The sequence below is a fragment of the Lonchura striata genome, chromosome 4 (assembly GCF_046129695.1).
Source record: "Lonchura striata isolate bLonStr1 chromosome 4, bLonStr1.mat, whole genome shotgun sequence".
Lineage (NCBI taxonomy): Eukaryota > Metazoa > Chordata > Aves > Passeriformes > Estrildidae > Lonchura > Lonchura striata.
Genome location: NC_134606.1, coordinates 2,042,785 through 2,064,193, shown reverse-complemented (window position 1 = coordinate 2,064,193; position 21,409 = coordinate 2,042,785). Strand labels below are relative to the sequence as shown.

The 21,409-nt window shown below is 59.8% G+C and overlaps 2 protein-coding genes and 2 non-coding genes across 5 annotated transcripts; 3 read left to right on the top strand and 1 right to left on the bottom strand.

The window, feature by feature from the left end:
- Nucleotides 1-400: 400 nt before the first annotated feature.
- On the top strand, nucleotides 401-5,301 carry NOP56 (NOP56 ribonucleoprotein). Its single transcript, XM_077782674.1, has 12 exons — nucleotides 401-435; nucleotides 654-743; nucleotides 902-1,016; nucleotides 1,094-1,255; nucleotides 1,561-1,759; nucleotides 2,020-2,207; nucleotides 2,285-2,436; nucleotides 2,640-2,740; nucleotides 2,821-2,969; nucleotides 3,215-3,336; nucleotides 4,352-4,489; nucleotides 4,609-5,301. The coding sequence occupies exons 1-12, from the start codon at nucleotides 433-435 to the stop codon at nucleotides 4,843-4,845; spliced, it is 1,656 nt and encodes a 551-aa protein (XP_077638800.1). The 5' UTR covers nucleotides 401-432; the 3' UTR covers nucleotides 4,846-5,301.
- On the top strand, nucleotides 3,068-3,139 carry LOC116183630 (small nucleolar RNA SNORD56). The gene has a single exon (XR_004148292.2). It is a non-coding gene; the product is annotated as a small nucleolar RNA SNORD56 (small nucleolar RNA).
- On the top strand, nucleotides 4,213-4,281 carry LOC116183629 (small nucleolar RNA SNORD57). Its single transcript, XR_004148291.1, has one exon. It is a non-coding gene; the product is annotated as a small nucleolar RNA SNORD57 (small nucleolar RNA).
- A 106-nt stretch (nucleotides 5,302-5,407) lies between the features above and the next one.
- IDH3B (isocitrate dehydrogenase (NAD(+)) 3 non-catalytic subunit beta) lies at nucleotides 5,408-19,372 on the bottom strand. 2 transcript variants are annotated; one of them, XM_077782675.1, is made up of 12 exons: nucleotides 19,318-19,372; nucleotides 17,322-17,402; nucleotides 15,419-15,511; nucleotides 14,223-14,343; nucleotides 13,971-14,031; nucleotides 12,872-13,004; nucleotides 9,913-10,046; nucleotides 8,551-8,653; nucleotides 7,933-8,079; nucleotides 7,747-7,841; nucleotides 7,612-7,672; nucleotides 5,408-5,534 (listed from the first exon to the last, which is right to left on the bottom strand). In XM_077782675.1, the coding sequence occupies exons 1-12, from the start codon at nucleotides 19,348-19,350 to the stop codon at nucleotides 5,454-5,456; spliced, it is 1,143 nt and encodes a 380-aa protein (XP_077638801.1). In that variant the 5' UTR covers nucleotides 19,351-19,372; the 3' UTR covers nucleotides 5,408-5,453. The 2 variants fall into 2 exon arrangements, with proteins under 2 accessions (XP_077638801.1, XP_077638802.1); XM_077782676.1 differs by lacking the exon at nucleotides 5,408-5,534 and adding an exon at nucleotides 6,574-6,936.
- Between the last annotated feature and the right edge of the window lie 2,037 nt (nucleotides 19,373-21,409).

Sequence of the window (21,409 nt, the reverse complement as noted above, 5' to 3'; positions counted from 1 at the left end):
CGGGGATGGCACCGTGGGGACATTTGGGGGTCCCGGGGTGGCACCGTGGGGACATTTGGGGGTCCCGGGGTGGCACCGTGGGGACATTCTTGGGGGGGGGGGGCGGTTCCCGCCACGTGCGGCCGCGCGCGCACCGAACCGCGCGGGAAGGGGCGGGGCCGAGGCTCGCGCGCGCGCGGCTCCCATTGGCCGGCGCGCAGGAAAAGGCGGGAGGGAACGCCCCCTCCGGTCTCTGATTGGCAGGCGTCGCCGAGGGGGGCGGGGTCAGTCCCGCCTCTGCTTGATTGGCCGCGGGGCGGGCCCCTCGAAGGCGGCCCGCGGTGATTGGCGGAGGGCGCGGCGCAGTGGGCGCTGATTGGTGGAGGAGGGAGGTGGCGGGGTTCCGGCGGGGACGGAGCGTCAGTTCCGGGCGGCAGCGGCGGCGGCAGGACCATGGTGAGTGCGGGCCGGGCCTGCGCCGCATCCGCCGCCATCGGGCGTGCGGAGCGGCTCAGGAGCCTCCTCCGACCGCATCGGGCCGGGCCGGGAGCGGAGGGAGGCCGGGGGAGCCGCATCGAGGCGGGCCGGGCGCTCCGGTGGGGCGGCGGGCGCGGGGATGGGCGGGAGCGCGGCCGCGGTGCCGCCCCCGGTGAGCGCAGCCTCCGGTGCCGCAGGTGCTGCTGCACGTGCTGTTCGAGCATGCGGCCGGGTACGCGCTGTTCGCCGTGCGAGAGGTGGAGGAGATCGGCCTGCTGCTGCCGCAGGTACGGCCCCGGGGGGAAGGAGGAGAACGGGATCGGGGGTGGGGAGCGGAGGGGACGCACCGGGGCTGGCACGGGCAGAGGTGGGAGCACCGCGGTGGGAATCGGGGGCCGCGCTGGCGGGGCCGCTGCCCGCGCCCGCCGTGACCGGAGCCCCGCAGGTGGAGGAGAGCGTCCTGACGCTGGGCAAGTTCCACAACATGGTGAAGCTCGTGGCCTTCTCGCCCTTCCGCTCGGCGCAGAGCGCGCTGGAGAACATGAACGCCGTGTCCGAGGGTGAGCGCGGCGCCGGGGGCACCGGGACCTGCCCTCCGGGGAGCCCCGGGCCGCGCTGAGCCCCCCGTGTCCCGCAGGAGTCCTGCACGAGGAGCTGCGGCTGCTGCTGGACACGGCGCTGCCCCCCAAGAGGAAGAAGGTGGTGCTGGGCGTGGGCGATGCCAAGATGGGCGCGGCCGTGCTGGAGGAGCTGGGGGTGCAGTGCCAGACCGGGGGCGTCGTGGCCGAGCTGATGCGCGGTGAGTGGGGACACGGGGGACAGAGGGGACATCTCGCTGGGCTCCCGGTTCAGCCGGGAGGATCGAGGAGCGGGCTGGACCCGGTGCCGTGGCTGGGGGGTGTCCCTGGGGCTGCCCGTGGTGGTGGCACCGTTGTCACCCCGGGGTGACGCCGGCTGCTGGCACCGTTGTCACCCCGCGGTGACGCCGGCTGCTGGCACCGTTGTCACCCCGGGGTGACGCCGGCTGCTGGCACCGTTGTCACCCCGGGGTGACGCTGGCTGCTGGCACCGTTGTCACCCCGGGGTGACGCCGCGTCCCCGCAGGGATCCGGCTGCACTTCCCGGCGCTGGTGCGAGGCCTCACGGCTCAGTCGGCGGCCAAGGCCCAGCTGGGGCTCGGCCACAGCTACTCCCGGGCCAAGGTGAAGTTCAACGTGCACCGCGTGGACAACATGATCATCCAGTCCATCAGCCTGCTGGACCAGCTGGACAAGGACATCAACACCTTCTCCATGCGCGTCCGGTCGGTGGGGACGGGTTTCGGGGGTTGAACGGGTTTGGGGGTCCCCGCTGCCTCCCCACGCTTACCGCAGGCAGCTGCCTCTGCTCCGGCCGCCTGTACAGACCGGGGAGGGACAGCAGCTCCCCAGGGGCCGCTGGCCGGGCCCCAGGGCCACGCCGTGGAGCCGGGGGGACATTTGGGAGCGCGGTGGGGTGGCCCGGGGACACGCGGAGCTGGGGTGGGGCCCGGGCAGCCGCAGTGAGGGCGCGCTGTCCCTGCAGGGAGTGGTACGGGTACCACTTCCCCGAGCTGATCAAGATCGTCCCCGAGAACTCCATGTACTGCCGGGTGGCCAAATTCATCGGGAACCGGCGGGAGCTGAGCGAGGAGAGCCTGGAAGGGCTGGAGGAGATCGTCATGGACAGCGCCAAGGCCCAGGCCATCCTGGAGGCCTCCCGCTCCTCCATGGGTGAGAGGGGCTCCGAGGGGCTCACGGGGGGCCCGGCCGCGGGGTCGCTGCTGCCGCTCACCCCGTGCCACCCCCAGGGATGGACATCTCCCCCCTGGACCTCATCAACATCGAGAGCTTCTCGCGCCGCGTCATCTCCCTGTCCGAGTACCGCAAGGAGCTGCAGGAGTACCTGCGCTCCAAGATGAGCCAGGTGGCCCCCAGCCTGTCAGCCCTCATCGGGGAGGTGGTGAGTGTCCCCAGAGCGTCCCCAGAGTGTCCCCTGAGCGTCCCCTGCCCCGCGCCCAGCCGCGGAGATGATGTCAGAGTGAATCTGTCAATCCACTGAGCCGTGCTGCTGACGCTTCCACTGCTGATCCGCGGCCTGTGGGGGCTCTCTGTGCCCTCGGGGGGCTTTGGGGCCACCTGTAACCCCCCCGTGCCGCCCCCCAGGTGGGCGCCCGCCTCATCTCGCACGCTGGCAGCCTGACCAACCTGGCCAAGTACCCGGCGTCGACGGTGCAGATCCTGGGCGCCGAGAAGGCCCTGTTCAGGTACCCGCCGGGGTGGGGAGGGGCTGGCCGCGGGTGGGGGCGGATTTCGGGGGTCCTGACCCCGCCCTGGGCACCCGCAGGGCGCTGAAGACGCGGGGGAACACCCCCAAGTACGGCCTCATCTTCCACTCCACCTTCATCGGGCGCGCGGCCGCCAAGAACAAGGGACGCATCTCGCGCTACCTGGCCAACAAGTGCACCATCGCCTCGCGCATCGACTGCTTCTCAGGTGGGCCTGGGGGGCTCCGGGGGGCTCCGGGGGCACGGGCGGGGCGGGCGCTGCCGCTCGGTGCCCGGGTGGGCACGGGGAGGGCGCTCGGGGCCGCTCTGCCGTGATGGGAACATTTTTCGTCAGCAGCATCTCACCGCAGTGAATGGTGACTCCTGTGGGCTGAGCAGAGCGGGGGGGGACTCGGGGGGGTTTGGGGGTGCAGGGTGGGTGCTGAGCCCACCCCCCCCGGCCTCTCCCCGCAGAGGTGCCCACCAGTGTCTTTGGGGACAAGCTGCGGGAGCAGGTGGAGGAGCGCTTGGCCTTCTACGAGACCGGGGAGCCGCCCCGCAAGAACCTGGAGGTGATGAAGGAGGCCGTGGTGGAGGTGAGGAGGAAGAGGAGGAGGGGGTGGTGGGGGATGAAGGACAGGGGTGAGGGTGACAGATGCAGGCAGTGGGGGAGATGGAGGAGGAGGTGAGGTCCCAGGGGGAGATGAAGATGGTGGTGAGGTCCAGGAAGGGTGAAGAAGGTGATGGAGGTGAGAACTGAGGTGAGAACGATGGAAGTGTTGGGGTGATGAAGATGATGGAGGTGAGGTCCCGGGGGAGATGAAGGTGGTAGTAGTGAGGTACCAGGGGCTGGAGATTGTGAATGGGAAGTGCTGGGGGCAGTGGAGGTGCTGGGATGATGGTGGTGGAGGTGATGAAGGTGATGGTGACATCCTGTAGTGATGGTGAGATCCTGGGGGGAAGAAGGTGATGCTGGGGGGATGAAGGTGATGGTGACAGCCTGTAGTGATGGTGAGATCCTGGGGGGATGAAGGTGGAGCTGAAGTGCTGGGGGAATGAAGGTGAGATGTTGTGGTGATGAAGGTGATGTTGAGATCCTGTGGTGATGAAGGTGATGGTGGGGTGCTGGGGGGATGAAGGTGATAGTGAGATACTGGGTGATGAAGATGGTGCTGGGAGGATGAAGGTGATGGGGGGGATGAAGGTGATGGTGAGATCCTGTGGTGATGAAGATGATGCTGGGGGGATGAAGGTGATGATGAGATCATGTGGTGATGAAGATGATGCTGGGATGCTGGGGGATGAAGGTGATGCTGGGGGATGAAGGCGATGGTGAGATGCTGGGTGATGAAGCTGATGCTGGGGGGATGAAGGTGACGCTGTGGTGATGAAGATGATGCTGGGGGGATGAAGGTTATGCTGGGGTGAAGAAGGTGATGCTGGGGGATGAAGGTGACGCTGAGGGCCCGTGTCGGAGGTGATGTCACTGTGCCATCCTGACCTGCTGTGGAGGCCAAAGACTGATTTAATGAGTCTGATCCGACCAGGGCCGGGCGTGGGGACAAAGCCCAGGACCCTGCCCTGCCTCACGTCCCCCCTGTGTGTCCCCAGGCCAACGAGGTGGTGGCTGAGGTGAAGAGGAGGCAGGAGAAGAAGGAGAAGAAGAGGAAGAAGAGGGAGAAGCGGCGGCTGGAGGCCCTGGCGGCGGCCGCCGAGGAGCCGGCGGAGAACTCGGTGATGGAGACGGAGGTGAGGGGGATGGGGTGGGACCCTCTGGGGGTTGAGACCCTTTTGGGGGGTGTGAGGGGTCTCTGTGCCCCAGGAGGGGAGGGAGGATGGGGCCAGAGCTGACGTGGGGCTCCCCACAGGAGAACGACGTGGGGGCCAAGAAGAAGAAGAAAAAGAAGAAGCAGCAGCAGCCAGAGGAGTCTGAGGCAGAGGCAGAGCCCGAGGAGAACGGGGTGGAGGAGGAGGAGGAGGAGGAGCCGTTGCCCAAGAAGAAAAGGAAAGTCACGGTAGAGGCTGAGGAGGAAGAGGAGGAGGAGGAGAAGAAGAAAAAGAAGAAGAAGAAGAAGGCAGCGGCTCAGGACTCTGAGGAGGATTAGGGAGCAGAGAGAGCAGTGCATGGACTGACAGACTGACGGACAGGCAGGAGCCCGGAGCGGCCACCCGCCCGCTCCCGTGGTGTCCCCAGAGGCACGGTGGCCACTGGGAAGGTGGCACAGCCCCTCGTGGTGGCCTGGGTGAGTCCCTCTGGCCACCAGCAGCCCCTGGACTGGTGCCTTACACCGTGGAACTTTGAATGCCACGGGACCTCGGGCTGTGTGGGGCTGTCCCTGGGCTGTGTCCCTTTCCTTGGGGCTGTCCCTGGGCTGTGTCCCTTTCCTTGGGGCTGTCCCTGGGCTGTGTCCCTTTCCTTGGGGCTGTCCCCGGGCAGTGTCCCCTGCCTTGGGGCTGTCCCCAGCCGTGTCCCCTGTCCCCAGCCGTGTCCCCCGCCCGTGCAGTGCGGGGCTGGCCCCTCGCGGTGCCCACACCCCAATAAAGGGCTGAGGTCGTTGTGAGCCCTCCTTGTCCTGCTCCGTGGCAGGGGGTGCCCAGGCTGTCCCCACGGGGGTCACCCTGGCACCAGCGGCCTGCCCGGGCCCGGGGACACTGACGGCAGCACGGTCACACCTGAGGCCACTTTATTGGAGTCACCGGGGGCGGGCTGAGGTCACTGCACCTCCAGGGCATCTATCACGGCCTGGGTGAAATCCATGGAGGTGGAGTAGCCCCCCATGTCCGCCGTGCGCACCTGCAAGGAGACGGGAGGTTAGGGGGGGACCAGGAGGGGACCTGCGGGTTCGGGGTCCCCTCGGCTGTGCCACTGCGGGGTCGGGCTCCCCGGAGCCCTCCGCACCCCCAAAACCTTCCCTGTGCCTCGGGGGGATGTGTGCAGGGGCTGGTGACCCCTCTGACCCACACCTGAGTCTGGTTCCAGCACTGTCCCCCCCAGCTCAGCAGCCCCAGCACCCCAAAAGCTGCCCCAGTCCCCCCAGGAAGCGCTGGACCCTTTATTAGCGAAGCAGAATACAGAGCAGGACGCGGCGGCGCGGCACCAGCCCCGGCCCCACGGCGCTCGTGGGGTGGGCTCGGAGCCCTGCAGCCCCCCGATTCCCACGGATTGGGGGGCACGGGGTGCAGCTCCCCACCCTGCCCCGGGTCCGGAGTGTTCCAAGGGCACCCCACGCCTGGAGCTGTCCCCGCGTGGGGACCCTGTGCCAGAGCTGCCACGGGAGGGGAGGGTGGGGATGTCACCCTGCCTATTGCTGGGAGCTGGATGGGATGGATCCCACGGGAATGGGGTCACGGGGATCCCACGGGAATGGGGGTCCCACAGTTGTGGTGGTGGTGGTCCCATGAGAATTCCACAATTCCATTGGTCCAGCAGTCACAACGACCCCGCAGGAATGGGGGGCCCGTGATCACAGGGATCCCATGGGAATGGGGTCCCACATTCTAAGAATCCCACGGGAATGAGGATCCCACAAATCCCATTGGTCCAACAGTCACAAAAACCCCATAGGAATGGGGGGGTCTCACAAGGATCTCGGAATGGGATCCCACAGTCAAAGGGATCCCGTGGGAATGGAGGTCCCACATTTGTAAGGATCCCATAGGAATGGGGGTCTCACAGTCCAAGGGATCCCATGGGAATGGGGTCCCAAGGGATCCTATAGGAATGGGGGTCTCACATTTGTAAGGATCCCATGGGAATGGGGGTCCCACAGTCCAAGGACCTGTTCTTGGGGATAACAATCCAGTAATGGGGATCCCATGGGAATGGGGGTCCCACATTTGTAAGGATCCCATGGGAATGGGGTCCCAAGGGATCCCATAGGAATGGGGGTCCCACATTTGTAAGGATCCCATGGGAATGGGGGTCCCAGAGCCGTGCTGGGTGGTCCCGGTGTCCCCAGGAGCTGCCTGTGAGTTTGGGGTGCTGCCCCATTTCCCCCAGACACCCCCAAACCCGCACTGGCCGCCTCCTGGGGGTGTGGGGGGAGGCGAAGGGATCCTGGGGGGGTGTGGGGAGGGGGCTGCGGCGCTGGGGGGTGCCGGGGGTCCTAAGCCCCATAGTTGGGGTGCAGGTTGTCAATGACGGACTTGACGAAGTCGGAAGTGGTGGAGTAACCGCCCAGGTCCCGGGTCCGGACCTGCAGATCCAACACAGGAGGGGAGAAACGGGGAAAGGCCGGAGGTGAACGCAGGAACGGCTGCCAGGGGGACAGGACAGCACAGAGAGAGACTGCAGGACCCTCCACGGCCCTGCCAGGACCTGCACAGGGGCTGAGGGACATCCCTGAGCCTGCCAGGACCTGCACAGGGGCTGAGGGACATCCCTCCAGGACCTGCGGTAGGAATGGGGCTGTGGAAGGTCCCTGAGAGCCCTGCCAGGACCTGGGGTGGGGATGGGGCTGTGGAACATCCCTGAGAGCCCTGCAGGACCTGCACAGAGGCTGTGGATCATCCCTCCAGGACCTGGGGTGGGAATGGGGACATGGACAGGTCCCTGAGAGCCCTGCCAGGAACCCCAACGGGGACAAGGCCATGGAGGATCCCCCCAGCCCTGCCAGAAGTCCCTCCCCTGCCAGGACATGACCACAGGGGCTGGACACAGCTGTGGGACTGGGAGTGTAGCTGGAGAGAGGAGAGGAACCAGGAATCCCAGCTGGAGAGAGGAGAGAAACCAGAATTCCAGCTGGGAAGAAGAGAGGAGTCAAAATTCGAGCTGGACAGAGGAGAGGAACCAGAATTCCAGCTGGGAAGAGGAGAGCAGCCAGAGAACGTGACCCAGGAACCACCAGCCCCACCCAGCGTCCCACACTCACTTTTCCACCTTTGATCACCTTCTTCACCGCGTCCGAGATCATGTTGGAGTGGTATTCCAGGCTGGAAAAGGGGGGGAAGCAGGGGGTCAGCCCCTGGGGAGCCCCCCCAGCCCCCCTCTGGAGCCCGGCACGTACTTGAGGTGCCGCAGCATGTTGGAGGCCGAGAGCAGCATGGCCGTGGGGTTGGCGATGTTCCTGCCCACGGCCTGGGCAAAGGGGTGCCGGGCACCCTGTGGGACACGGGGACAGCGTCAGGGCACGCTGCCAGCCTGGGGGATCCCCCGGAATGCCCCCGGAATGCCCCTGGCACGGCGGGCTCACCAGCTCGAAGACGGCGTACTCGGCGCTGTAGCTCTCGCCGGGCACGACGCCGGCGCCGCCCACCAGCCCCGCGGCCAGGTTGTCCACGATGTTGCCGTAGAGGTTGGGCATCACCAGGACGTCGAACTGGTAGGGATTCTGCACCAGCTGGCACGGGAATGGCAGTGGGAATGGGGCACCAAGGCCTGGGACAGCTGTGGGGAAGCTCAGCCCCACCCTGGCACAGGGAGCCCAGCCCGGGCGCGGTGGGGCCGGGGGAGCTCCGAGTGTCTCCAGCTTGAACCATCCCATGCTTGGCACAGCTGCCTGCAGCAGCAGCCGTGGGATTGGGGAGTTTTTAGGGATACAAAGAGGAATTTTTAGGGATAGGAACACGCCCAGCCCCAGTGAGGCTGCGGGAACCCTCAGAATTCCCCCCAGGAGCAGCACTGGGATGGCCCCGGAGGCACAGGTCAGGTGAGACAGAGCTGGGAATGTTTGTTGGGAATGTTGGGAATGCTGCGAGAGCTCCTGCCCGGCACTGGGACAACCCTGAGGCCAGGTGGGCTCGGTGTGGCCAGGCTGGGAGGTTCCAGCAGCTCAGGGTGGGACAGGGACACGGGATGGGGCGTGGCTCACCTGCATGCAGCAGTTGTCGATGATCATGGTGTCGAATTTGATCTTGGGGTACAGCTCGGCCACCTCCTTACAGCACTGCAGGAACAGCCCATCCCCCAGCTTCCTGCACGGGGAACACCAGCGGGGCTTGGGGGACAGCAGGGACACCCCACAGGCTGCAGGGACACCCCACAGGCTGCAGGGAACCCGCAGGAGCTGCAGGGACCCAGCAGGAGCTGCAGGAACCCAGCAGGATCTAAAGGAACCCAGCAGGAGCTGCAGGGATCCAGGAGGATCTAAAGGAACCCAGCAGGAGCTAAAGGAACCCAGCAGGACCCAGCAAGGACCCAGCAGGAGCTGCAGGGATCCAGGAGGATCTAAAGGAACCCAACAGGATCTAAAGGAACCCAGCAGGAGCTGCAGGGATCCAGGAGGATCTAAAGGAACCCAGCAGGAGCTAAAGGAACCCAGCAGGACCCAGCAAGGACCCAGCAGGAGCTGCAGGAACCCAGCAGGAGCTGGAGGAACCCAGCAGGAATTGGTGACACATCTGGGGGTCTCCATGCTGCTTTCCCCCCCGATCTCTCTGATGGGAAGGGGATTTGTCCCAGGTGGGAGGTGCAGGAGGATCAATGATTCCAGAGTTTGGGATTCTGAGCCCAAGCCAATGATGCCCCAATCCATGGGGAGATGCTGCCCTGGGAATATCTGGCCAGTGGTCAGCAGGTCAGTGTCCTGCTCACTCCTGGCTGGAGCAGAGCGAGGGAAAAGCCCCAATCCCAGGGAATTCCTGATCTCCCTCGCTCCGATCCCCCGTGTCCAACCTGGTCTTGGGCACTGCCAGGGATCCCAAACAAATCTGGGAATTCCATTCCAGCCAGGAATTCCTTGCCAAGATCCCAGCCCAAGCTCCCCTTTCCCAGTGGGAGCCATTCCCTGGCTCCTGTCCCTCTGTCCCTTGTCCCCAGTCCCTCTCCAGCTCTCTTGGAGCTCCTTTAGGAGCTCTGAGCATTCCCTGGAATTTTCCCTTTTCCAGGGGCACATTCCCAGCTCTCCCAGCCTGGCTCCAGAATCCTGGAATGGTTTGAGTTGGAAAAGACCTTAAATCCCATCCATTCCCACCCCATCCATGGACAGGGACAATTCCCACCATCCCAGCTGGATCCAGCTTGGGTTTGGACATTCCCAGGGGCAGCCACAGCAAATGTGGGAATCCCAGCCCAGCCAGGAACTCCTTCCCAATTTCCCAGCCCAATCTCCCATTTCCCACCTGGAATTCCTTCCCCCCCATCTGCTGCCACGCCGAGCCCCTCGCGGCGTCCCGGAGCGCGGGCGGGCGGTGGCAGCGCCCCCGGGAGGGGACGGGGTGGCAGTGGCACTCACATGATGTTGGCCTTGTGCACGGCCGTCACCTTGGCCCGGCCCTTCTTGGTGGCGTAGTCGAAGGCGAACTTGGCGATGCGCTGGGACTTGGCCCTGGTGATGATCTTCAGGCACTCGATCACGCCCTTGACGCTCTGCGGGGACAGCGGCGTCAGGGCGGGCCACCCTCTTCACCGTCATCGTCATCATCATCATCATCATTGTCATCATTGTCATCATCATTGTCATCGTCATTGTCATCCTCACTGTGCCACCCTGGCCTGGCCTGAGATCTGGCCTGCTCTTCATCATCATCATCATCATCATCATCATCGTCATTGTCATCGTCATCCTCACTGTGCCACCCGGCTGGTTTGAGAGCTGGCCTGCTCTTCATCGTCGTCATCATTGTCATCATTGTCATCGTCATTGTCATTGTCATCATCACTGTGCCACCCAGTTCAGTTTGAGAACTGGCCTGCTCTTCACCATCATCGTCATCGTCATTGTCATCCTCACTGTGCCACCCGGTTTGGTCTGAGATCTGGCCTGCTCTTCATCATCATCATCATCATCATCATCATCGTCATCGTCATCCTCACTGTGCCACCTGGCTAGATTGAGAGCTGGCCTGCTCTTCATCGTCATCATCATCGTCATTGTCATCATCACTGTGCCACCCGGCCTGGCCTGAGATCTGGCCTGCTCTTCATCATCATCATTGTCATCATCATCATTGTCATCATCGTCATCGTCATCATCACTGTGCCACCTGGCTGGTTTGAGAGCTGGCCTGCTCTTCATCGTCATCGTCATTGTCATCATCACTGTGCCACCCTGGCCTGGCCTGAGAGCTGGCCTGCTCTTCATCATCATCGTCATCATCGTCATTATTATTATCATCATTGTCATTATTATTATCATTATCATCATCATCATTATTATTATTACCATTATTATTATTATTGTTGTTGTTGTTGTTGTTGCTATTATTATAATATTTATGTTTTTATTATTATTTATTAATTATTATTATTATTATTACACCCTGGCCTATCCTGACACCTATCCTGCTCTGCGCTCTCTTCCCTTCCCTCTCCTCCTCCTCATCATTACTATTCTTAATTTATTCTTAATTTATTCTTCTTCTTCTTATTATTATTATTAGTAGTAGTAGTAGTAGTAGTAATAGTAGTATTAATTACTATATTATGCCACCCCAGCCTGTCCTGACACCAGTCCTCTTCTGGGCTTGCTGCCCTTCCCTCTCATTAAATTATTATTATTATTATTATTATTATTATTATTAGTAGTAGTAGTAGTAGTAGTATTTATTATTATTATTCCATCTCCTCATAATCATATTTATTATTATTATTATTATCATTAAAATTCTCATTACCATCATCATCATCATCTTCACCATTATTATTACCATCATCACCAGTTATTAATATTCACATTTATGATGTGTCATATGTATTATATTATCTATTATTCTTACACACATTTATTTAGTATTAATTCTTATAATCATTATTTTTTGATTAAATATTCCTTATCATTATAATTTTGTTCCAATTACTATCTATTTCTTATCACCACCATTTTATTTCAATTATTCAATTGTTATCACCATCAGCACTTTGTTTCAATCATTTAATTGTTCTTATCATCATCATTTTGTTTCAATTATTGAATTTTTCTAATCATTACAATTTTGTTTCAATTACTGAACTGTTATCACCATCACGATTTTGTTTTAATTATTGAATTGTTGTTTTCATCATCATAATTTTCTTTCAATTATTGTTCTTATCATAATTTTGTTTCAATTATTCAATTGTTATCCTCATCATTTTGTTGCAATTATTTAATTGTTCTTTTCATCATCTTAATTTTCTTTCAATTATTGAATTGCTTTTATCATTTTCTTTTAATTATTGAACTGTTCTAATCATCATTTTGTTCAATTATTGAATTTTTCTAATTATCACAATTTTATTTCAATTACTGAATTTTTCTAATCATCACGATTTTGTTTCAACTACTGAACTGTTATCATCATCACAATTTTGTTTTAATTATTTAATTGCTCTTTTCATCATCATAATTCCTTGCCAAGATCCCAGGCCAAGCTCCCCTTTCCCAGTGGGAGCCATTCCCTGGCTCCTGTCCCTCTGTCCCTTGTCCCCAGTCCCTCTCCAGCTCTCCTGGAGCCCCTCCAGGCACTCTGAGCATTCCCTGGAATTTTCCCTTCTCCAGGGGAACATTCCCAGCTCTCCCAGAGCAGAGGGTCTCCAGAATCCTGGAATGGTTTGGGTTGGAAAAGACCTTCAATCCCATCCATTCCCACCCCATCCATGGACAGGGGCAATTCCCACCGTCCCAGCTGGATCCAACCTGGCCTTGGACATTCCCAGGGGCAGCCACAGCAAATCTGGGAATTCCTTTCCAGCCAGGAATTCCTTGCCAAGATCCCAGCCAAATCTCCCCTTTCCTAGTAGGAATCCATTCCCTGTGTCCTGTCCCTCCATGCCTTGTCCCAGTCCCTCTCCTGGAGCCCCTTTAGGAGCTCTGAGCATTCCCTGGATTTTCCCTTCTCCAGGGAAACATTCCCAGCTCTCCCTGAGCAGAGGGTCTCCAGAATCCTGGAATGGTTTGGGTTGGAGGAACCTTAAATCCCATCCCAGCAATTCCACCCCATCCCAGTTCAGGGACACCTTCCACCATTCCAGGTGGATCCAACCCCAATGTCCAACCTGGCCTTGGACATTCCCAGGGATCCAGGGATTCTCTGGGAATTCCATCCCAGCCAGGAATTCCTTGCCAAGATCCCAGCCCAAGCTCCCCTTTCCCAGTGGGAGCCATTCCCTGGCTCCTGTCCCTCTGTCCCTTGTCCCCAGTCCCTCTCCAGCTCTCCTGGATCTCCTCCAGGCACTCTGAGCATTCCCTGGATTTTCCCTTCCCGGGTGCCCACCTCGTGCTCCAGGGAGCTGTACTCGCCCTCGGTCTGCTCGCGGATGATCACCAGGTCCAGGTTGTTGTGCCGGGTCTGGTAGCCCGGGAGGCTCTTGACGTGCACCACGTTGGCAAACAGGTCCAGCTTCCTCCTGGGGACACGGGGCCAGCGTCACCCGGCCGCCCCGGGCTCTGTCCCCTCCCAGCGCCGGGGACACCAGGGTCAGCAGGGCAGCTCCTGCCCGTGGGGTTTTGTCTCCCAAAAGCTCATTAATAAATAATTAACGGGGTTTTCCCCAGTGATGAGTTCTGGGATCCACCCCACCTTCTCCAGAACTTCCAGGGAAGCAGGATCAGCCAGCAGGAGCAGCTCCAGACCAGACTTCTGCCTCCCAATAACTCATTTATCATTAATTAATGGGTGAGGAGTTATGGGATCCACCCAACCTTCTCCAGAACTTCCAGGGAAGCAGGATCAGCCAGCAGGAGCAGCTCCAGGCTGTGGATCATCCCCCAGGAGTTATGCTTCCCAAGAACTCATTAATTATTAATTAATGGGTGAGGAGTTCTGGGATCCATCCCACCTTCTCCAGAACTTCCAGGGAAGCAGGATCAGCCAGCAGAGACAGCTCCTGGCTATGGAATTTTGCTTCCCAATAAGTCATTAATTATTAATTAACAGGGTTTTCCCCAGTGATGAGTTCTGGGATCCACCCCACCTTCTCCAGAACTTCCAGGGAAAGCAGGATCAGCCAGCAGGAGCAGCTCCAGACCACAGAGCTCTGCCTCCCAATAGTTCATTAATTATTAATTAACAGGGTTTTCCCAGTGATAAGTTCTGGGATCCACCCCATCATCTCCAGAACTTCCAGGGAAGCAGGATCAGGCGGCAGGGACAGCTCCAGACCACAGTTCTGCCTCCTCATAGTTCATTAATTAATAATTAAACATTAATAACAACATTAATTAACATGACTGTCCCGTCCAAGTCCCTGGGGACACGGCTGGAGCCACCCCCCTTCTCCAGGAGCCCTCAGGGTCCCACTGAAGCTTTCGTTTCTCAGCCTTTTCCTCTCCCCCGTTAACTCATTAATAATTAATTAATTAATTTCCCTCACCTGAGCCTCATGTCGTAGGACGCCAGGTCGCCCTTGTACTCCATGGGTGTGTGGATCTTCCCTGCAGGACACGGGGGAATTGTCCCAGGATCCCAAAAAACCTGCCCTGAGGGGCTGGGGCAGGACAGGGACGGGGACAGGGATGGGGACAGGGAAAGGACAGGGAAAGGACAGGGATGGGGACAGGGACGGGGACAGGGGACAGGGATGGGGACAGGGACAGGGCCAAGGCCACGCTCCCCAGGTGCTCACCAATGAGGGCCACCTTGCTCTCCTTCATGGAGTCCACCACCCGATCCAGCTTCTCCTCGGACGCCGTGTTCTGCACCTCGCTCAGGTGGTGCTCGTCGAAGAGCACGGGGACATTGCCAGCCTGGCACGGGGACAGGGCCACCCACGGTCACCTCGGGGACACCCCAGGGGGACACCCCAGGGGGACACGGAGCCCTGAGCCAGCCGGGGCTGGGATCGCCGCAGTGCCGGTGGCACGGTGACACTGAGGGAAGCAGGGGACATTCCCCCTGGGAAAACCCTCTGAGGTGGCCCCGGCACTGCCAAGGCCACCCCTCGGGATGTCCCCAAGTGCCACATGCACAGGGCTGGTCAATCCCTCCAGGGATGGGGACTCCCCCACTACCTTGGAGAGCCAGTTTTAGGTGGAGTTGTCCCAAGATCCCAAATCCAATTATCCCAAATCCCTCCAGGAACGGGGATTTGCCCTCTGCCCGTGGGCAGCACCAGTGGGGACAGAGGGCACAGGGACACTCAGGGACACACAGGGACATTCAGGGACACTCAGGGACATTGAGGAACTCACAGGGACACTCGGGGACACACAGGGACATTGAGGAACTCACGGGGACATGCAGGGATGCTAAGGATACTTGGGGACACACAGGGACACACAGGGACATTCAGGGACACTCAGGGACATTGAGGAACTCACAGGGACACTTGGGGACACACAGGGACATTGAGGAACTCACAGGGACATGCAGGGATGCTATGGACACTTGGGGACACACAGGGACACACAGGGACATTCAGGAACATTGAGGAACTCACAGGGACACAGAAGAATCCTCAGGGATGCTCACGGACACTCGGGGACATTTAGGGACACACAGGGACATTTAGGGACACTCAGGGACACACAGGGACATTTAGGGACACTCAGGGACACACAGGGACATTTAGAGACATTGAGGAACTCACAGGGACACTTGGGGACACACAGGTATATTTAGGGACATTTAGGGACACTCAGGGACAAGCAGGAACATTGAGGAACTCAAGGGACACAGAGGAATCCTCAGGGATGCTCACGGACACTTGGGGACATTGAGGGACAAGCAGTGACACTCAGGGACATCGAGGAACTCACAGGGACACTTGGGGACACTTGGGGACACTCGGGGCCAGCTGCTGCTGGTGTCCCCGTGCCGTACCTTGAAGACCTCCTTGACAGCGTGCATGAGCTCCGGGCCCACGCCGTCCCCCGGCAGCATCGTCACCTGGAACGTCCCCTCAGCCCTGTGGGACTGCGGGGACACGGCGGGGTCACCCCAAAAACAGCCCCAAACGGGGCCAAGGGGACCCACGAGGGGCTGGGCTGTGTCACACTAACGGGGTCACCCCAAAACCAGCCCCAAACCAGGCCAAGGGGACCCACGAGGGGCTGGGCTGTGTCACACCCATGGGGTCACCCCAAAAACAGCCCCAAACTGGGCAAAATGGACCCCCGAGGGGCTGGGCTGTGTCACACCCATGGGGACACCCCAAATCCAGCCCCAAACCGGGCCAAGGGGGCACCCCGAGGGGCTGGGCTGTGTCACACCCATGGGGACACCCCAAAACCAGCCCCAAACCAGGCCAAGGGGACCCATGAGGGGCTGGGCTATGTCACACCCACGGGGTCACCCCAAAACCAGCCCCAAACCGGGCCAAGGGGCTGCAGGGCTGGCAAATTCCCCCAATGTCCCCCCAGGTGACCCTTGGGGACACCCAGAGCGCTGCTGGCACCGCTCGGGGCCGTGTCCCTGTGTCCCTGTCCCTGTCCCCGCCGTGCAGAGCCCCCCTGAACCCCCTTTTCTCCTCCCCCAAACCCCTCCTTGCCCTGGGCACGCTCCAGGGGCTGTCCCACGGGGCACGGGGCACAGATGGAGATGTCACCCCCTGTCCCTGGGCCACCACCCCTGGTGACAGCAGCGGTGACCTTTTCGTGCTCAGCACTGCCCGAAATAGCCCGAGCCTGTGCCCAGAGGGGTTCCTGAACCCCCCATGCTCCTAAATCCCCTCATCCCCACCCTCAGGAGCTCCTGGAATGTTGCAAAGCCATTTTTAGGAGAAATATCCCCAATATCCCACCCAAATCTCTCCAGGAATGGGGAATTTCCATTTTTCTTTTCAGGATGGATTTTCCCAATATTCCAGCAGATCCCAGTGTTCCTAAACCCCCTACCCCTGTCCTCAGGAACTCCTGGAATGCTGCACAGCCATTTTTAGGAGAAATATCCCAAATACCCATCCCAAATCCCTCCAGGGATGAGGAATCCCCATTTCTCTTTCCAGGATGGATTTTCCCAATATCCCAGCACAACCCAATATTCCTAAATCCCCTGTCCCTGCCCTCAGAAGCTCCTGGAATGTTGCAAAGCCATTTTTAGGAAAAATATCCCAAATATCCCACCCAAATCTCTCCAGGGATGGGGAATCTCCATTTCTTTTTTCCAGCAGGATTTTCCCCAATATCCCAGCACAGGCTGGTGTTCCTAAATCCCCTCATTCCTGCCTTCAGGATCTCCTGGAATTTTGGACAGCCATTTTTAGCAGAAATATCCTCAATATCCCACCCAAATCCCTCCAGGGATGGGAAATCCCCATTTCTCTTTTCAGGAAGAACTTCCCCAGTATCCCATCACAGGCCCGTGCTCCTAAATCCCCTCGTTCCTGCTCCCTGCCCTCAGGATTTCATGAAATTTTGGACAGCCATTTCTAGGAGAAATATCCCCAATATTCCACCCAAATCCCTCCAGGGATGGGGACTCCCCATTTCTTTTTTCCAGGATGAATTTTCCCAATATCCCAGCAGATCCCGGTGTTCCTAAACCCCCTCAGCTGCTCCCCCCCAGGGCAGCTCCCAAAGCCCTCAGGGAAGGGAGGAAAGCTGAGAGGCAGCAGCTGGGAGCTGCAAATAAACCAGGAATGGATCCCACAGCGCTCAAGGTCACCTTCCCTGGGCCACCAAAATCGGGGAATTTTGGGGGGTTGGGGGTCTCCCCAAAAGCTTCTCACCCCCCTCTCCTCCTGTCAGGGAATTTTGGGGGGTTTTGGGGGGTCCCCCCCACTGACCTTGGCCTGGGGCTGCTGCAGGAGGGCGGCCGAGGTGCCCAGCCCCCGCCAGGCCCCGAGGCTCTGGGCACGCAGGAGAACCTGGGGGTGCAGCAGGTCAGAGAGCCCCGCCCAGGGGCACCCCAAAAATCCTAACCCACCCCAAAAATCCTCCCCCAACCCCCCCGAGCCCAAAATGGCACCCCTGAAATGGCAGACCCTGAGCCAGCCCAAAGTGAACCAGCCCAGGTTGGAGCGAGCCCCCCAAAACCCCTGAGAGACCCCAAAACCCCTGTGAGACCCCCAACCCCTGTGAGACCCCAAACCCCTGTGAGACCCCAAACTCCTGTGAGACCCCAAACTCCTGTGAGACCCCAAACCCCTGTGAGACCCCAAAAACCCCTGTGAGACCCCCAAACTCCTGTGAGACCCCCAAACTCCTGTGAGACCCCAAACTCCTGTGAGACCCCAAAAACCCCGGAGCCCCCCAAAACCCCTGTGAGACCCCAAAAACCCCCGAGCCCCCCAAAACCCCTGTGAGACCCCCAAACCCCTGTGAGACCCCAAACCCCTGTGAGACCCCCAAACCCCCTGTGAGACCCCCAACCCCTGAGAGACCCCACACTCCTGTGAGACCCCAAACCCCTGTGAGACCCCAAACCCCTGAGAGACCCCAAAAACCCCTGTGAGACCCCAAACCCCTGAGACCCCAAACCCCTGTGAGACCCCAAACTCCTGTGAGCCCCCCAAAACCCCTGTGAGACCCCAAACTCCTGTGAGACCCCAAAAACCCCCGAGCCCCCCAAAACCCCTGTGAGACCCCAAACTCCTGTGAGACCCCAAAAACCCCCGAGCCCCCCAAAACCCCTGTGAGACCCCAAACTCCTGTGAGACCCCAAACCCCTGTGAGACCCCCAACCCCTGTGAGACCCCCAACCCCTGTGAGACCCCAAACCCCTGTGAGACCCCAAAAACCCCTGTGAGACCCCAAACTCCTGTGAGACCCCAAACCCCTGAGACCCCAAACCCCTGTGAGACCCCAAAAACCCCCGAGCCCCCCAAAACCCCTGTGAGACCCCCAACCCCTGAGAGACCCCAAACCCCTGTGAGACCCCACACTCCTGTGAGACCCCCAAAACCCCTGTGAGACCCCCAACCCCTGAGAGACCCCAAAAACCCCTGAGACCCCACACTCCTGTGAGACCCCCAAAACCCCTGTGAGACCCCCAACCCCTGTGAGACCCCAAAAACCCCTGTGAGACCCCCAAAACCCCTGTGAGACCCCAAAAACCCCCGAGCCCCCCAAAACCCCTGTGAGACCCCCAAACCCCTGTGAGACCCCAAACCCCTGAGAGACCCCACACTCCTGTGAGACCCCCAAACTCCTGTGAGACCCCAAATCCCACTGACACCCCCAAACTCCCCTGACCCCTCACTGACACCCTCAAACCCCTGTGAGACTCCAAAAACCCCTGAGACCCCAAAGCCCCTGTGAGACCCCCAAGACCCCTCTGAGACCCCCAAACCCCCCTGACCCCTCCAGACCCCTCAAACCCTTCACTGACCCCCCCAGCCCTCACGGAGCCCCTCACCCCTCAGTGACACCCCCAAACCCTCACTGGCTCCTCATGGACCCTTTCACCGACCCCCCCAAACCCCTCTGACCCCTCACGGACCCCCCAAACCCTCACTGACCCCTCACGGACCCCCCCAAACCCTCACTGACCCCTCACGGACCCCCCACTCCTCACGGACCCCCCCAAACCCTCACTGGTCCCTCACGAACCCCTCATCCCTCATGGACCCCCCCAAATCCTCACTGACCCCTCACGGACCCCTCACCCCACACTGACCCCTCACAGCCCACCGAGGTCAGAGCCCGCCTGAGCCCCCTGAGCGTGCCCGGCCCCTCTGGCCCGACACCCCCCGGCCATGCCGCGGGGCAGAGCCGCGGGGCAGCGCCGCTGTCCCCTCACAGCCCCCGTCCGTCCGTCCCTCCCGCTCTCCCCTCCCTCACCGCCGCCGCCCGGCCCGCGCCCAGCGCCGCCATCTTTGCCGGCCCACAATGCACCGCGGGGGGACCACGTGACACCGCGGGGCGGACCACGTGACGCCGCGGGGGGCACGTGACACAGAGGGGCGGGGACACGTGACACAGAGGGGGCGGAGCCTCGGCGGCCGCGCGGCGCCCCCTACCGGACGGGCGAGGCAAATGGCGCCTGAATGTCCCAAAATGTCACCTGAATATCCCCTAAATGTCTCATAAATGTCACCTGAATGTCACCTGAATGTCCCAAAAATGTCTCACAAATGTTCTCTAAATGTCACCTAAATGTCACCTGAATGTCCCCTAAATGTCTCATAAATGTTCCCTAAATGTCACCTGAATGTCCCAAAAAATGTCTCATAAATGTCACCTGAATGTCCCATAAATGTCACCTGAATGTCACCTAAATGTTCCCATAAATGTCACCTGAATGTTCCCTTAATGTCAGCTAAATGTCACCTAAATGTCCCATAAATGTCACCTGAATGTCGCCTGAATGTCCCCTAAATGTCACCTAAATGTCATCTGAATGTCCCCAAAATGTCACCTGAATGTCCCCAAAATGTCTCATAAATGTTCCCTAAATGTCACCTGAATGTCCCAAAAATGTCACCTAAATGTCACCTAAATGTTCCCATAAATGTCACCTGAATGTCCCCTAAATGTCACCTGAATGTCCCCAAAAATGTCACCTGAATGTCACCTGAATGTTCCCTAAATGTCACCTGAATGTCACCTAAATGTCTTCTGAATGTCACCTGAATGTCCCATGTCACCTGAATGTCCCCTGAATGTCACCTGAATGTCACCTGAATGTCACCTGAATGTCCCCTAAATGTCACCTGAATGTCCCATAAATGTCACCTAAATGTCACCTATCACCTGAATGTCACCTGAATGTTTCCTGAATGTCAACTTAATGTCACCTGAATGTTCCCTAAATGTCCCCTAAATGTCACCTGAATGTCACCTGAATGTTCCCTAAATGTCACCTAAATGTCCCCCAAGTGTCCCCTCAACGTCCCTCCAGGGACTGTCCCCCAATGTCCCCCTGGGACCCCCAATGTCCCCCCCAGGACTCCCCCAATGTCCCCCCAGTGTCCCCTCAAGTACCCTTGGGGACACGCAGGGCCCTGCCCTTCCAGAGCCCTGCCACCGCTCCTGCACCCCGCTGTGTCCCCAACTGTCCCCTGCCACCCCCTGGTGTCCCCAGAGCCCGCACGGCCCCTCGGTGACACGGGTGACACAGGGACATGGGTGACACAGGTGCCACAGGTGCCACAGGCGACACGGGTGACACAGGTGACACAGGTGACAGAGGGCACAGAGCTCTTTATTGCACAGGCAGGGAGGGGACCCAAGGTGTCCCCAGGGCTGTCCCCAGAGGACAGTGCCACCCCAGGGCTGTCCCCAGGGCTGTCCCCAGAGGACAGTGCCACTGCAGGTGTCCCCAAGGGTGTCCCCAGAGGACAGTGCCACCCCGGGGCTGTCCCCAGAGGACAGTGCCACCCCAGGGCTGTCCCCAGGGCTGTCCCCAGAGGACAGTGCCACCCTGGGGCTGTCCCCAGGGCTGTCCCCAGGGGACAATGACACTGCAGGTGTCCCCGGGGCTGTCCCCAGGGCTGTCCCCAGAGGACAGTGCCACCCCGGGGCTGTCCCGGGGCTGTCCCCATAGGACAATGACACTGCAGGTGTCCCTGTGGCTGTCCCCAGGGCTGTCCCCAGCGGACAGTGCCTCCCCAGAGGACAGTGCCACCCCAGGGCTGTCCCCAGGGCTGTCCCCAGAGGACAGTGCCACCCTGGGGCTGTCCCCAGGGCTGTCCCCAGGGGACAATGACACTGCAGGTGTCCCCGGGGCTGTCCCCAGGGCTGTCCCCAGAGGACAGTGCCACCCCGGGGCTGTCCCGGGGCTGTCCCCATAGGACAATGACACTGCAGGTGTCCCTGTGGCTGTCCCCAGGGCTGTCCCCAGCGGACAGTGCCACCCCAGGGCTGTCCCCAGAGGACAGTGCCACCCCAGGGCTGTCCCCAGGGCTGTCCCCAGCGGACAGTGCCTCCCCAG

What these genes read in the sequence shown, in the direction of transcription:
- IDH3B (XM_077782676.1), bottom strand. Translation starts at nt 19,350, where the DNA reads ATGGCGGCGCTGGGCGCGGGCCGGGCGGCGGCG. An exon ending in GCGCGGGCCGGGCGGCGGCG is followed by an intron (nt 17,403 to 19,317) that starts GTGAGGGAGGGG and finishes CTGCACCCCCAG; the next exon opens with GTTCTCCTGCGTGCCCAGAG. An exon ending in ACAGCTCCCTGGAGCACGAG is followed by an intron (nt 10,047 to 12,871) that starts GTGGGCACCCGG and finishes CTGTCCCCGCAG; the next exon opens with AGCGTCAAGGGCGTGATCGA.
- NOP56 (XM_077782674.1), top strand. An exon ending in CGTGGCCGAGCTGATGCGCG is followed by an intron (nt 1,256 to 1,560) that starts GTGAGTGGGGAC and finishes GCGTCCCCGCAG; the next exon opens with GGATCCGGCTGCACTTCCCG. An exon ending in GCCGAGAAGGCCCTGTTCAG is followed by an intron (nt 2,741 to 2,820) that starts GTACCCGCCGGG and finishes GGGCACCCGCAG; the next exon opens with GGCGCTGAAGACGCGGGGGA.